The sequence below is a fragment of the Terrapene carolina genome, unplaced genomic scaffold, assembly GCF_002925995.2.
Source record: "Terrapene carolina triunguis isolate 2854851 unplaced genomic scaffold, T_m_triunguis-2.0 Scaffold68, whole genome shotgun sequence".
NCBI classification, from domain to species: Eukaryota; Metazoa; Chordata; order Testudines; family Emydidae; genus Terrapene; species Terrapene triunguis.
In genome coordinates, this window is record NW_020664419.1 from 10,065,123 (window position 1) to 10,081,916 (window position 16,794).

Consider the following 16,794-nt stretch of genomic DNA (forward strand, 5'->3'; position numbering starts at 1 on the left):
AGATAGAGCTATGCAGGGCATTGAAGACGAGGGACTCATGAGGTACCATGAGAACATTTAGAAAAGCAGTACACACAGCACAGCCAATTTTGTTTTGTTTTTCAGAAACCCTTTTTCTTTTTGATCTCAGCCCCTTTAGAAGACACTGGGCAAGGTCATACGTTTGTTTCCACTTGTGTGTACACGCGCATGTGAGGACAAGTGGATAACATCATTGTCTGCTATGTTTCAGTCCTGCAAATTAAGGCCCAGCAACGCGGCTTGGTGCTGCTCTGATGGTCCACAGCAGCCAGAAAGCTGGCTTAATTACCCCATGACGATACTCCATATGTAAGGGAAATATCTGGATGGTATAGAGATGGTGTAACGGCTCCTTCGCTGCTCCTCTTCCCAGTTCAAGGGAAATATTCAGGGAAGAGAGAACATGGCCGGAGTATCCTTATGCCCCAGTGATCCTGACTGCCCTGTGGGCTATTGGTCCATACAACTTAAAGCAACCTCGGGGCTGCTGTAAGTAGTTGCATCTCAGGGCCCTATGGCCCCCTTTGCAATTATCTCCTTCTCTGCCAAGTCACCATGCCACACTGAGCACTGAAAAGCAGGTACAAAGGATCAGGTCCTAAACATTTAATTCAATCTCTTCTCCTCTGGTATCCTTGGGTTCTTGGCTCGGTGTGAGTGTTGTTGAAATACTTTAAGAGTTCATAAGCATCTGAGTGAAACATAAAAATGTATCTGACTTCCTGACTTCTGCTATAAGATAAAATGCCAAATTCAGCCCGAGCCCATTGCTATTGACTTCAGCGGAGTTGCCCCCTTATATACCAAGGCTGGGTTTGGCCCAGTGAATGTAATGATGTTGAATTGCCCCATCTGTATCATATATTATTTCCTGGGAATCCACATCTGGAGCGCATATTGGGTTTATAGAAGAAATGTGTTAAATTGTGGTAGGTATTTGTACCAGTTCCTTGGCAGAAACTGTTCCAATACTATGTCACAAAGCTGGTCATCTCGTGCTGTAAAAATGTAACAAGTTTAAGGCCTGGCCCAACAAGGTGTGGATTGTCCACTGCTTCCACAGCTTCACTGGGAGTTCGCAGAGGACCCTAAGCACCTTGCAGGCTCAAACCCTTAGCAATGGAATCACCCTGGGCGGTAAAACCTCAAATTACACTTCCCAGAAGTGCACTGTATTTAGTAAGACCTGTATTGTTTGTTAATAACATAACGAATTATTAAAAGCAGATGTATTGGACATTTTGGATTAGCAACAATGTAGCACATTGGTGTCTGGGGCATGATTCTGATCTCAAACCAGATTAACATCAGCACAACTCCGTGGAGCTCAGTGAAGAGACTCCTGATTTCTACTCGGCTCCTAGTTCATTATTCTCAGTAGTGCAATATTTTTTCTAGTTAACTGGAGCCAAATCAATGTTGGTGTAACTCTATTAACTTTAATGGCATTTACTCTTTTATCATAGTTTATTTCCTACAGGATATATATAAAAATTCTCTAACACTAATGGGATTTTTTTAAACTACAGTTTAACCCCCTACTGCATCTATGTAAAATGTGTTGAATGTTCTACATAGTTCTTACCCTTTATACTTGCATATAAGCGAACTCTTCTGTTTTATCACCATAGAGTGAAGAGACTGTCCTTGTTTGTATATAGGGCAATCCCCTTATGTCTCTGGTCAGGGTGTCAAAGAAAAGGAATGGCTTCAGAGATGGTACATGCAACATCTGAAGAGGAGGGCCTCTGGCTAGTTGCCTTAACAGTGGCACTGATTGGTTCCCCATAGAATCCTTCTCAGTCACGAGAATAGGTTGGCTGGTACTGCCTTTGAAGAATGATTATTATGGGGAATTGGTTGAGGGTTCTGGGGAATCCCCCCCCCTTCGCTTCAGAAATTGAATATAATAAATGTAAAGTGTCACCTTGTTCTTCACTAGACTCATAGATTTGTCTCAAACTTCTTCCTAGCCTGAGAACCTGCTGTACTACAGCCAGGATGAAGAATCCAAAATCATGATCAGTGACTTCGGATTGTCAAAGATGGAGGATAAAGGAGACGTCATGTCCACAGCGTGTGGAACCCCAGGATATGTTGGTAAGTGGTTGGATCATAATTACCATCAGTTATTCCGAGGTATATTAAAGAAGCGTAAGTGAAAATGGTGGTAATATAAGAGAATGCTCTTTGTTCTCTGGTGACTGTGTATAGTAGGTGAAAGATTTTGAGGACGTTAGCTAGAGTTTTCTGAAGTTAATGCTTCTCTTTCTTTGGTCCTTTTCATCTATTGTGTCCTGATCCTGCCATTTATTTATTTCTGTGGTCAACTTGGGTTGTGGGATTAAGCTCTATAATTGTATTCCTTCAAAGGGTGAGCTGTCTTGAACACAGTGCCTGCTGTTGAACTGGAAGCATTTGAATGATATCCTTCTAATCCATTTCTTTTTTCAATCACATATGAAACTGAGACACTTTAATATAGGTATCATTTTGTTTTTAATGATAAAGGATCACATTTCACAAATTCCTTCCAAGAGAAGTATTAGTAAGTAAAATGGATGAGCTGCATTTATTCTGAAGTCTCAAATAAACCTCTTGTCCGACCACACTGAGTTATAGACTCATAGAAATGTCATAGAGATGGAAAAACCCTATCTGTAGTCCAGTCCTCAGATTGTTTCCCTTTGATATGCTCTGATGCTTTGTCCAGTCTAAGACGTTAATGTACCAAGATGCTGTGTTGCACTGCTGGTCAGATTACATTCCCCCCCCCCCCCTCCTTTACCAGCATAGTTTAAAAAGAATAATTAAACAAATACTGGAAAATATCTTTGCAGGATACCTTTTTAAGAAACTTTATTTAAAAGGCAAACATCATATTTCAGAGGAGCATGCAAAATGGCAGTAGCTGTTCCAATACTGTGATACTATAACAGGTTACAGTGTAACATTCATCTTTAGTGTAATTCCTTTTAAATAATTACGTTGAAATAATGGCACCTGTGCCAGGGATACCTTTGGCCTAGTGTTTCTACCTAGGAAGGATCTGAACTTTAAGGTTTTCAGTAGCCAGAAGTAGGTGTTCTCTGTATCTGTGCTGACATACAGTTTTGTGTGTGTGGTCAAATGAGACTGGCTTTTCCTACCTGACCTTGACCTCCTGGTTTCTTGACTGGGCCTGACTCTTGGTATCTGACTCTCAGTTTCTGACCTTCTGGTTCTGAACTCTGGCTGGTGCAAGGATCCAACCCATCCACCTTATGGTAAAACTAGGCCCAGCTGCCTACATCCCAGCCCCAACGGTTTGTACAGACCATACAGTCATCCCCAAGGGCAGTGGCACTGGAGCATTTTTAATAGTGGGGATGCTGGAAGCCAGCCCCCCCCTTACCCCTGTCCGTGCTCCCCTCCTCCCCCCGAGCTGGGGCCGGGAGCAAGGCCGTGTTTCCCTGGGCAGCGGGGACCTGGACAGGGCTAAGGGAGCCGAGGCTGGGGGCAGGCACGGGGCTGGCAGCCAGGACCCTGGGTGCAGGGCTGACAGTGGAACCTCAGGCACAGGGAGGCAGCCGGAACCCCAGGGCGGGAGTGGCAGCCGGAACCTGGGTGTGAGGCCGGCAACAGAACCTCAGGTGCGAGGTGGCAGCAGGGACCCCGGTGGGGAGCGGCAGCCGGGTCAGCAGCCAGAGCCCCGGACATGGGCCAGCAGCTGGGACCCTGGGAGTGGGGCCAGCAGCAGAGCCCCCATAAAACCTGGAGGTGCTGCAGCACCCCCCACACCCCTGGTTCCTGCACCTATGCCAAAGGGGGTGGGCCCAGTGCAAGAAGTATGGAACTAGCAACCCAGCTGCTGCCTCCAGAGGCACTGGGCTGCCTGCCTCCAGGCAGAGAACCAAGCACTGCAGGCCCAAGTTCTGCAACTGACTCAGAGAGTGGGCTGCTGCGGGATCAAGTAAGCCAGCTTCACATGGAAAACACTTTGCTTCGGACACAGACCACAGTGCCCTGCCTTGAACAGCGGTTCACAATGCCTCTACCAGAACAATTCAATGGGAGTCGCCAGCCGTTCTGGGGCTTCATGAATCAATGCCATCTTCTGTTCCTGTTGTGTCCCCAGACCTATGTCTCTGTCGTAATCAGTCTGCTGAAGGGGGAGGCTCTGGACTGGACCTCCCCCTTGCTGGAGAGTAACAGCCCAGTCCTGTCAAATTGGAACACCTTCCTCCAATCAATATCAGCAATCTTCGATGACCTGCATCGTGGCCGTTTGGCTGAGGCCACTCTAAAGAAACTCCACAGGGAAAGGGTACCATGGCTTCCTATGCGGCACACTTCTGCCATCTCATTGCAGACGCAGAGTGGTATGAGGCGGTGGAACGGTACCAATTCTGGTGGGTTCTAGGGAGGAGATCAAAGATGAAGTGACCCACGTGGAGATGCCCACAAGTCTGGATGCCTTTATCAACCTCATCCTCTGCATAAATAACCAGTTATGGGAATGAAGAGAGGAAAAGGGAGGGTCTGTGCAGCCCCCACACTTCCCAATCCACTTACCATTACCTCAGTACCTGTTTCACCCACTGAACTGATGCAGGTGGATCTGGCTTGTTGTCCACCTGAAGAAAAGGAACCATGCCAACGCCACCACATATGCTTCTGTTGTCGCGAACCTGGCCACACCATTTCTGCCTGTCCCATCTGAGCTCCAAGGAATCTGGGAAACGAGTCGGCTTAGGTTCAGTGAGGAGAACCAGCCTAGGCTCTGTGAGATAAGAATTTCCCTGCACCTCAGTCCTGACTGGAACACTCACCAAGCTCCATCCAGGGGCTTCCCACTTGCACGTGTTCATCCAGCTACACATCCTCGGAGAGCCCTAACGGATGTCCATCCAACAAGCCCTCATGAATTCGGGAGCAGCCAACAATTTCATAGATACAGGGGTAGCCAGGGCTTTGCAGATTACTTTGCGACACAAGACCACTCTGGACCTAATAGAAAGTATTGAAGGCTCCCCTCTGTCTTCAGGTCTGAAGATCAAGTCTGGACAGTCCCCCTGGAAGCCGTTATCCAGGGGCACTGAGAAATATTGCAATTTGGTGAAATTCAATCCCCCCATTTCCCTCTCATTCATGGCATCTCCTGGCTGACCCTCATGATCCCCCTCATTCACTGGCAAGAACAGGAGGTCAGTTTCCCTTCAGAATTCTGATGGCAGTATTGTCGGGAGCAAACTGAAGTTGCCCAGCAACTGGGCCCTGGAGGGCTGAGGTGGAGATGGTCACCCAGGCAGGGATGCCCACTGAAGCAGTGTAGGAATCCCCCCACCCCCCTTAAACATTGCAACCACACTGACATGTTTGAAAAGAAGAATGTGGAAACTCTCTCTCTCTCTGGTCTAGGACTAGAATTGCAGCCAGGAGCAAAAATACCATTTACACCATGTCAGAACCCTAGCTGGCTGCCCTCATAGATTTTAAGGTCGGAAGGGACCATCATCTAGTCTGACCTCCTGCACTTTGCAGGCCACACAATCTCACCCACCTACTCCTGTAATCGTTGGGGTTCTGCATGATCACAGGACTCCACCTGCTCTGATACAGTTGCAGAATTGGAGCTCAGTCTATAAAAATACTACACTCTTTAGTGATCACTCAGTTAAAGAGCTGATTTCCAACACAGCAAGATCGCTGTTCCCTTTCAATCTGCAAGTTGCAATAATGGTGAAAGAATGGCCCAGCTGTGTTTCTAACATTCTCCTGTGTGCGTTGTTTCTAATTGTTGAAAAACCCACATGGGAAGTTTAATGACTTTGGGCAATATGATTTTTGTTTAGTGACTGCCAAGTCACCTGAATTTACATACATTTAGGAGGAAATAGAAACCACTCAGATCCCATAGTGATAAGCATGGTATAAAAACCTGAATATAACACAGCAGAGCCCGTGAAACAGAGAGACAGATTCATCCCTGGTGTAAATCCATGGAATCACATGATCTCTATATTGCACAAAATACACTTGATTTTATCTTGGTAACCTTGGAAAGAGAAACAGTTTTTCTTTTGTCTTGATCACTCTGCAGCAATCATGGCCTTATATCTCTTATTACTTTGTGAAACATAAGACAGCCTGCACTAGGTTACATTCTGGACTCTATTTAATCAAGCTGAATCAGAGACCTTGTTTTTGAAGCTCGATAGAGGAATTGAGTAAGAGCTAAAACAGAACATTCAATAATTCTTCATGTAGGCTGCTCAGCTCTCTTAATTAAAATGTTTCAGCAGGTTCTTCATGGGCCACTGGCCAAAAACAATAAGTCTGTAAGAAACATCAATTTTAAGATTCTGTTTGTTGAAGAGTGGCTGAACATGAGAGAGTCTGACTCCAATCTGGCAGAGAATAATCTCATGCTGCCTCTTCATGTTGCCATTTACACATTCTGGAAATAAAGTTCTTCTGATCACAGGAGTAAAAGTTCTGCCACTTTAACTGATACTTAGGGAGTTCTGATCATTCACTGTCTGGATACTGACCTGCCACTCCTAGAAAGGTGACCCCATATTCATCATTATCTTGCTGATGACAGGACTCTAACCACAGTGTTAGGTCTCCCTGGTAGATTAAGGCAGCTCATCACTGAAGTGATGGCTTGATTGTCTGACCTCTGTTAGGAGGGTGGTGATGCTGGATTCCTGATGGTAGAGGTCTTGTGTCTATGAGATCCATTCACAATCTTTCTTTCTGTATTGAACTATTTGCCTCACTACCTCTGTTCATTTTTTGTCAAGTTTTCACTATAATCATGCACATTGGCACCTGAATCTTACTCATTAAATAACCTCTTATCCTGAAATACGATCAGATCCCTCTGCTTTATGTGCACAAGTCTTTGCACTGCAGATTTCAAGTAAAGGCTTTGGCACATACAAAGTTACATGCTCACATCATTACTTCAGCTAAAACAAATGGCTCCCCAGGTTCTCTGAACTCTCAGATACCTGAATGACTTCCATGTCCTCCATTACATTTGGATTAAAGTTGTATGGTTAAAGCTCAGAATGGAGAGTCCAGAGATTTGGATTCTATTCCTGACTTCCCCACAGACTTCCTGTGTGTCTTTGGGAAAGTCACATAAACTGCTCTGTTGTTCCATCTGTAAAATGGGGATAAAACCTACCCAGCATGGTGTGGGAGGGCATGAAGATTCATTCATTAATGTTGCAAATAATAGAAAGTGCTATAGTTATCAAAGTTGTTGATATTATTTATTAAAATTCACACGTACTCCCAGCTCCACAATTTTGTGTGGAGTCATTGGATGGTAACATAGTGTGTATCTATCTTTATAAGCTTATGGGAATAATTTTTTTCTAACAGTTGTATTTTCATGTCTGCCTCTCTAATTTTGTTTTTGCTTCAGAACAGCTATTACCCTTTTAAACCTTCATTTCCCCCCATTTTCTTTTCTTCTCTACAATTCAAAATCAGAATACGTTCATGCTGTAGACCCCACTGCTTCAACACACTGGTTACGTTGATACTGACTCAGGTGGTGTGAGCCAACACAGCACAGTTGCAGTATTCCTAAAGACCAGACAACTTTGCATTTGCATCATATTTAGAGTTTTGTTCTGGTTTTTTTCCTCTTCTGTAGAAGCTAGCTCCTCTTCAATGTTGTCTCTTTTTCGTCATTGGTTGCCCAGACAACACTCTCCAAGCACAGTGAAATTGTGCTGTCAGTCACCGCAATTATGCCTGCCACGAGGCCACTGCTAGTGCTATACCTGATTGCACATCATCTGCATATTTTCTCTGCAATTTATCTACATCAAACAGCTTTCCTGGGTTGTAGTATCACCAGAATTTTCAGCAGTAGCCCAATGGCCCTGCATAAATGTAATGTTCCTTCCTCCCTGAAACACAAAATGAATTATTATGCAAAGGTTTACGGGTGCTGCTGTGACCTAGTGGATAGAGTGCTGGACTGGGATTCAGATGACCTGGGTTCTGTTCCTGGTTGGCCTGCTGGGTGACCTGGGACAAATTGCTTCAATTTCCCATGCCTCTGTTTTCCTGTCTGTAAAATGGGAATAATGGTTGTGACCTTCTTTGTAAAGTGCTTTGAGATCCACTGATGAAAAGAGCTATACAGGAGACAGGGGGTATTGTTATTAGATAGCCAGCTTTAGATCTTTAAGTCCTGGTTCTGATCTATCTTACACCAGTGTATATCGGAAGCCACAATACTTAAGTCAGTGACAAAAGGTTAACAGTTTTAGGGGTCAATTCTGCTAACATCTGATGCACTGAGCTGTAAAACTGTTAGCCTTTTAGCACGCTGAAAATGAATAATTTATTCATACTCTTTGCTTCCCATCTTTCTGCCAGTTTCTGATCCATGACAGTACTGTTCTAATTAGCTTCTTCTACTGCACCCACTGCCATGGTGTCTGAGTACCATGGCTAGTAAAGATTTTAGTACACTGAAGAGGTGAGGTTTTCCTTCACAGGAGCCATGCCAGTGTAGTCCCTATCGTATCATGTTAATCTAGGTGTTGAATGACTGTCTCTTTTTAGTTATTGTTTCTGCTAGTTCATCTGGTGCTGCAGTAAAGGCTCAGTGGCCTGTAACTCCCAAGATCATGCCTCGTGCCTTTTTTAAAGATAGGTACAACACCCAGTGCTTCGGTATTGTAGCTGATTTTAAGGAGAAATCGCCTACTTTTGTTAGTTCAGCCACTTCATTCTTAAATCCCTTGGGAACACGTGGGTGAATATCTCCGGGCAAAAGGCATAAGGGCCCAGGTCTGTGAGGTTATTAATATCCATTATTATTATTTAGCATTTATATTGTGGTAGCGCCCAGAAGCCAACCCAATAGGGACCCCTTGGTGCGAGGCACTGTAGAAACACTGTGGCCTTGTCTTCACTAGTGAAACAAAGGTGGGCTCTTAGCTCGAGGTAAAATCCTAGTGAAGACAAGGCAGTTTGTAGTTTTAACACAAGTTAGCAGATCGAGGGTCCCCCCACCCCCGAAGTCTTTAGCTGAACTTCAACTAGTAAATGATAGTTCCTTCCCCAAACAGCTTCCAGTCTAAAAGGTGATGAATGCACTCAAGTTCTATCCATGCTGGTGAGAGAAGGACTCTGCACTTTACAGGATCAAGCCCTCTAGTAGCTGTGACAAAAGTGGAGCTTAGTTTAGGGCTGGTCTACACTGGAAACTTACATCGGCATAGCTACGTCTGTCAGGGTTGTGAGCCCCACCCTCCCCGAGAGACGGACCTAAGCCGACCTAACCCCCAATATAGACAGCGCTAAGTCAACGAAAGAATTCTTCCATTGACCTAGCTACTACCTCTTGGGGAGGTGGATTAACTACAGTGACAGGAGAACCCCTCCCAGCGCTGTAGTGAATGTCTACACTCAAGCACGACCCCGGTGCAATCTCTCCGCTGCAGCTGTGCTTCTGTAGTGTTTTCAGTGTAGACTCAGGGCATGTCTTCACTAGCAATGTTAAAGCACTGCTGCAGCAGCGCTTTAACTTGGCTGTGTAGTCGCAGCACCGGACCTGGGCAAGCGCTCTCCCAGGGCTGTAAAAAAGCCACCTCCACAAGGGGAGTAGCTACCAGTGCTGGGTAGTACTGTCTACACTGCCACATTATGGTGCTGAAACTTTCAGCGTTCAGGGGGGTGTTTTTTCACACCCCCTGAACAAGAAAGTTGCAGCGCTGTAAAGTGCCAGTGTAGACAAGCCCATAGGCTCAGTTTTGTTTCAAAAGTGTGGTGGTACGTGATACACTGAACTGTTATCTACCTGGTTCAGTCACTTGCTAAGTAAACAAAATGTGTAATTAGAGTTAAACTTCTTGATAAATATCACTGTTTTCTTTCTAAAAAGTAAATTATTACTTATCAAGTTAGAATGTATCGGAAATGGTCTGTGAGTGTCTAATGCCTAAAACCAGTAGTACATTAGCACATTAACTAGACTTTTAAATCCCAGCGCTACAGATTAAATTAATATGAACAGTTCAGAGAAGGTCTTATTCTTTCAGGAGGGTTGTCAGAAATATTGGTTCTGCGGTAAAAAGGTGACTGTTAGGATAATTTAACCCGATTCAACTCAATTAGGGTGTTTTCCCAAGAGATAATTTTACATTTTTACTCATTTAAGGAGGCTTCTCACATTTCAGTCTGTTCATACGACAATTACATTATTCTGTCCCAGGCAAGCTACTGCCTTTTCGTCAGTGAGTGAATTTAGGGCTCAATCCTGCAACACGCTGAGCAGTCTGTCCTCGATCCAGCAAAATGCTCAAGCACATGCTTAATTTTCAACATGTAAATAGTCCTATTGACATTCCTCCCACCAGGCGAGGACAGTTGTAGAGGTCTTAAATGCTAGTTGCTAAGTGGTGTTTCAAGTGGGGTTAGCTAACATGATTTAAAAAACCACCTTTTTCTCCTAGTTTAGACAAGGAGTAAAATTTTCAAAAGTACCTAAGGTCATGTCTACACTACAATCTTAAGTCGAACTACGTTAGGTTGATGTATGGCCACCTCAGTAATTACTCCAGGGGGAGATGTGCACACTGCCTTCCTTTTGTCGGTGGTGCATGTCCTCACCAGGTGCACTTCCACTGACTGAAGAGGGGCAGTGTGGGGAGCTGAGAGCCAGGGCTCTTAGCTCCGCACAGCTCCCCACCCGGAGCCCAGCTGCCCCCCAAGCTTCTCACCTCCCCATTCCCAGCTGGGAGCAGGAGGGCAGCCACCCAGGGCTTCTTGCCTCTGGCAGGGAGATCCTGACCCAGAGTCTGGTCAGCTGCCAAGCTCCCGGCAGGGAGAAGGGAGCCAAGAGCCGAAGGGGGCAGCTGGGTTCCCATCCGGGCTCTCAGTGAGGAGCATGGAGCTGGGACCCTGGGTATCTGTTTTTTCCCCCCTTCATTTTGGGTCTTTGTCTTGCATTCCTGAAAGGCCATTTCACCACTTTTCTGATTTGCCAGAAATCCAGCAGAGATCTCAGCTATGTCAAAGCTGTAATTTTATTATAGCCTTGGATAGGACACCAGGCCAAGGCACGAAAGTAATTAATAGATTTTCATGTTTGCTTTTGAGTTACTTGGTATCACTTTGAGCCAAATGGTGGAAAATAACAGTAAGTCTTTTGGAATATCCTTATTAGCAAGTAACAACACAAGGAGTTGTTTAGGCAGTAACATGAGTAATAAAGCAAAAATAAAGCATGAGTACAGCATTTGTCAGACCTTCCTCAGAGACTGTAGCCAATTGCAGGGCAATGTTCCGGCACCCCCATTGCATTAACGTTCAGAAAATAGGGATTGTTTGTATGTTATCATGGCTGAAGCTGTGTAAATTCCAGCTTGGCCACTTTAAGTTATCTTTGTAACAACAGATAGGAAAGAACCATCCCTTAAATATGTGTTCTACCTCTCCCTGTGTACCACATATTTCCTCTCCCCGCTTGGAGTTCACACCTTTCCTGTACTGTAGACTGCAATCATTCTTTACAAATACTGTTCTGCTCAGTGAGCCACTCTAAGGGGCAACACCCAGCTCAAGCAAGTGACCTGGATGCTGGGGGGATCTATGGGCAGGTGGACGAAGGAGGCATCCTCCTCACAAGATCTATGGACCTGCTGCAGAGCTGCTCTGTGAATCCTGCTTTGCTGTCGTGGCTGAAGCAGTCTTGCATACCCCTACTATAAAGGAGGATTCATGCAGTGAGATGTTCTCCAGCCCTGACTCTCCCTAGGCCAACCAATGCCCTGTCCTCCCCCCCAGTGGCATCTCTTGGAATCCAGCCGCCTCCCTTGTACTGCAGAACCATACCAGGTCTGTTATATTGAGGCCCTTCATGGCTGCAAAGTTAAGGGCTGTATTTACCCTAAATACACCCAGCGCATCTGCCTGCCAATACAGTTTCATTGCCTACAGTGGACTTTCTAGTGTTTGTGGCTTTATAAGTCCCAAGCAGTGGGGTTTATGCCAATTCCCTTTGCTGGGGAGACTTATTCCACAGCCTAATACGTCTCACTGTCAAGCAGTATTTCCTGATACACCTCTACCCCAATATAACGCGACCTGATATAACACAAATTTGGATATAATGCGGTAAAGCAGTGCTCCGGGGGGGCGGGGCTGCGCACTCAGGTGGATCAAAGCAAGTTCGATATAATGCGGTTTCACCGATAACGCGGTACGATTTTTTGGCTCCCGAGGACAGCGTTATATCGAGGTAGAGGTGTAGTTAATGCAGGCTTTCCCTTTAAGTCTCATCCCATAGATCTTTGTTGTACCACTTCCTGTGTATCATGATAAATATTTCCTCTCCATGCTTGAAGTTCATACCTTTCCTATATTTGTAGGCTATCATAGAATCTGCAGGACCAGAAGGGACCTGAAGGGGTCATCTAGTCCAGTCCCCTGCACTCATGGCAGGACTAAGTATTATCTAGACCATCCCAGACAGGTGTTTGTCCAACCTGCTCTTAAACATCTCCAACGATGGAGATTCTACAACCTCCCTAGGCAATTTATTCCAGTGCTTAACCACCCTGACAGGAAGTTTTCCCTAATGTCCAACCTAAACCTTCCTTGCTGCAATTTAAGCCCATTGCTTCTTGTCTTATCCTCACAGGTTAAGGAGAACAATTTCCCCCTCCTCCTTGTAACAACCTTTTATGTACTTGAAAACTGTTATCATGTCCCCTCTCAGTCTTCTCTTCTCCAGACAACAAACCCAGTTTTTTCAGTCTTCCCTCATAGATCATGTTTTCTTGACCTTTAATAATTTTTGTTGCTCTTCTCTGGACTCTCTCCAATTTGTCCACATCCTTCCTGAAATGTGGTGCCCAGAACTCGACACAATACTCCAGTGCAGAGTAGAGCGGAAGAATTACTTCTCGTGTCTTGCTTACAACACTCCTGCTAATACATCCCAGAACGATGTTTGCCTTTTTTGCAATAGTGTTACACTGTTCACTCATATTTAGCTTATGATCCATTATGATTAAGGCTAAGACTTTGTCTCAGATATTTGTAGTAAAAGTCACAGACACGTCACGGGCAATAATGAAAAATTCACAGAGGCCCGTGACCTGTCCCTGACTTTTACTAAAAATATCCATGATAAAATGAGAAGCCTGGCAGCTGTGGTTGGGCTGGGAGCTCCAGGGTCTCCCTCCACTGTAGGCTCCAAACTCTGGGGGTTCCCCCGCCGCCAGGGAGGCCGGGAGCTCCGGGGATCCCTGTTGCCGCCCACAGCAGCAGGGAACTGCGGGGATCTCTGCTGCCACCCGTGGTGGCAGGGAGCTGCAGGGATCCCTCCTGCTACCCGTAGTGGCGGGGAGTGTTGGGGGTCCCCCCTGCCACCCGTGGCAGCAGGAGCTGCAGAGATCACCCTGCTGCCTGCGGGGGCCGGGAGCAGCGGGGCTCCCCCTTGCCACCTATGGTGGCCGGGAGCTGCGGGAGGTCCGCCTGCTGCCGGCGGCGGCAGGGATCCCTGCAGCTCTCAGCCAGGCTGGCTGAAGTCACAGAGGTCTTTGGAAGTCATGGAATCCAAGACCTCCGTGACTTCTGTGACCTCCATGACTAGCCTTAACTATGACCCCCAGATCCCTTTCTGCAGTACTCCTTCCTAGGCAGTCATTTCCTATTTTGTATGTGTTAAACCTATGGTTCCTTCCTAAGTGGAGTACTTTGCATTTGTCCTTATTGAATTTCATCCTATTTACTTCAGACCATTTTTCAGGTTTGTCCAGATGATTTTGAATTTTAATCTTATCCTACAAAGCACCTGCAACCCCTTCCAGCTTGGTATTGTCCACAAACTTTATAAGTGTTCTCTATGCCCAGGGCCGGCTCCAGCATTTCTGCCGCCCCAAGCAAAAAAAAATAAAAGCCGCGATCGGCGGCGGCAATTGGGGGGGAAAAAAAAAAGCCGCGATCGGCGGTGGCAGTTCAGCGGCAGGTCGTTCGCTCCTAGAGGGAGTGAGGGACCTGCCGCCCCCGAATTGCCACAGGTGCCGCCCCTCTCCCTTGGCTGTCCCAAGCACCTGCTTGTTAAGCTGGTGCCTGGAGCCGGCCCTGTCTATGCCACTAGCTAAATCATTGATGAAGATATTGAACAGAACTGGACCCAGAATTGATCCCTGCAGGACCCCACTCGATATGCCCTTCCAGCTTGACTGTGAACAACTGATAACTACTCTCTGGGAACGGTTTTCCAACCAGTTATGCACTCACCTTATAGTAGCTCCATCTAGGTTGTATTTCCCTAATTTGTTTATGAGAAGGTCATATGTGAGAGAATATCAAAATCCTTACTAAAGTCAACATATACCACATCTACCGCTTCCCCCCTATACACAAGACTTGTTACCTTGTCAAAGAAAGCTATTAGGTTGGTTTGACATGATTTGTTCTTGACAAATCCATACTGACTGTGACTTATCACCTCATCTTCTTCTAGGCATTTGCAAATTGATTGCTTAATTATTTGCTCCATTATCTTTCTGGGTAGAGAAGTGTATCATAACTCCCCTTGGTTTCCCCTACTTTAGGGAAATTGGCGCTGGTGTAGCTACATCACAACCTGCCCCACATATAAGGGTGGCATTTCCTGACAGTTTACCTGAAATCACGTGTAACAGGAAAAATAGCATTATACTTTGTTCTTGTGAGATGGCAAAAGCTGCCAGCAGGAGATACAATTATGGGAGTAAATGAAGGCCACATTCAGCCCTCGGGTGATCACTCACTTTGAAGGGCTGAAACCAGCAACTTTTCCGATTCCTTTTCTAAAAACCTCTTTTCAGAGCAAGCCTTCCATTTTTCTTTCTAGATTTTTTTTTAAACGAAATTGTGAAAAACGCCCAATAGCCGAGACTGGGAAGCCAAGGGTTCTGATTATCTGAAGAACGAACAGAGGTAGTGCTATCTTCCCTCAAATGCCTTAATCTTGACTACTTAGAGGGGGGGAAAGGTTGATCTTGATCTCAGATTATTCACTCCTTTAGTGTCTCTCCAGAGATTGCCAACTGCAGTCTCAGTGGGCATCATTTCTAGTGGTGCTTTTGGGGCTATATACGTTTGTCTGCTTACAAATTAAATGAGACCACTAGCTCATTTCACAGCTGCCCACCAAACCACCTTGAGAGGGCAGTAATGCAGTCACTGCTGACATTGGCTGGATTTGAAACATGATGACCCAGAAGTGAAGAGCTCTGTGTGATATAAGGTCCTATTTTTTGCCTTTAACATTTTTGATTGGTCATTTTAGTCCAAACACAGATGCTCATAAATGCTTAGTATTATTTTATAGCATCTGAAACTATATTAGGCACTTCACGGGCATATAAAGAAAGATATTTAGATTGTAAGCTCTTTGGAGCAGGGACCATCTCTTAGTTCTGTGTTTGTACAGTGCCTACCACAATGGGGCTTAGTCAATGATTGTGTGGCTCTTAGGCATCACTGCAATACCTAGGGGCATGGGTGAATTCTCTATCACTTGCATTCTTTACATCAAGACTGGATATCTTTCTAAAAGATATATTATCACTGAAACGGAAGTGCAGAAATTATTGGGTGAGGTTGTTTGACCTGTGTTATGAGAAGAGGTCAAATTAGATGGCCACTTCTGGTCTTAAGAGTTGTGAATCTATGAATATAGATAATAAGTCTCTGCCCCAAAGAGCTTAAAATATTACTGGAGACAAGAGAAATGAAGCCCTGCACCAAGAGAGCAGGGAGGGGAAGAGGCAGGCAAGGATCATGAGTTCGCTTTGGTGGCTAGGCCCACATCTTGGTGGCATTTTCTTTAAATAGATGTTTTATTTTATAGGATGAATCGGATTATGATTAAGGCTGACTTTTTGCTTGGGGTTTTTTTGCTTGGTGGAGGGAGAAGTGTAGAAGGGGTAAGTATGAGTAGTGGAGGAGGAGCTAAAGGGAAAGAAGAACGGAGGAGGATGACAGAAAGGGTAGGCGAGGAAAGTGGAAGAGAAGACGAGAAACTGGCAGGGGAATGTGTGATCTGGTAGCAAATTGAACATGGGAGACAGAGGGATGAGAGGAGAACAGACAGTTCGTCAGACAGCAGGTGTAAATAAAAACAGTCCTAAAGGTATGTTTGGGGTTCCGATTGCATCTCCTTGTGGCTGGTGTGTAGTATATACATTACATGGCCCCCTGCTCCGAATTCTGCTGCTGGAAGAGTGAGGAATGCTCTAGGAGCTGGAACTTTAAGCTCTTCCCACCACTGCTGGGGCAGCCTAGTGTCCTTAATGACTCCTGGGGAATCCAGAGTGGGGTGTGGTGTTGGAAGCTGCAGTCCAGCCTGCTGCTTCCTGGTGCCAGCACACAGCCCTGGGCTTCATGGAAATTTAAGTTGAAAACCCCTAATTCGCATCAGTTTGTAAACCTTTAGAAAATAGCAGCTCCTCCGAGTCCTTGGCAGAAGTGAGTGGGGCTTTTTGCCACGGCGTAACTCATCACATATGTTTTAATGAATTAGACCTACAGAAAGAAAGGAGTGAATTCTTCCCCACTTGTTAATTTCACTCTCCCTACCTCCATTTTCTGTCTCCGTTTCTCCACAGCCATCTGTCTTGTATTACTGCATAGCACCAACGGCCTCTATATTAATCACAGTTCTTGCTTTCGCCCATCGGAGCAACATGAGCAACTGGTTCTCACAGCTCTCTCTGACTTGGTTCTTCAGATCACTTATCACATCAGTTTCCTTTA

At 45.5% G+C, this 16,794-nt stretch overlaps 1 protein-coding gene across 1 annotated transcript in view; it reads left to right on the forward strand.

The window, feature by feature from the left end:
* The window catches only part of CAMK1D (calcium/calmodulin dependent protein kinase ID), a 336,718-nt gene that overhangs the window by 280,450 nt on the left and 39,474 nt on the right, over positions 1–16,794 (forward strand). The window contains exon 5 of the mRNA XM_026648638.2: positions 1,995–2,121. Coding sequence (XP_026504423.1) covers positions 1,995–2,121 — 127 coding nt within the window. The remainder of the gene's footprint in view (positions 1–1,994; positions 2,122–16,794) is intronic.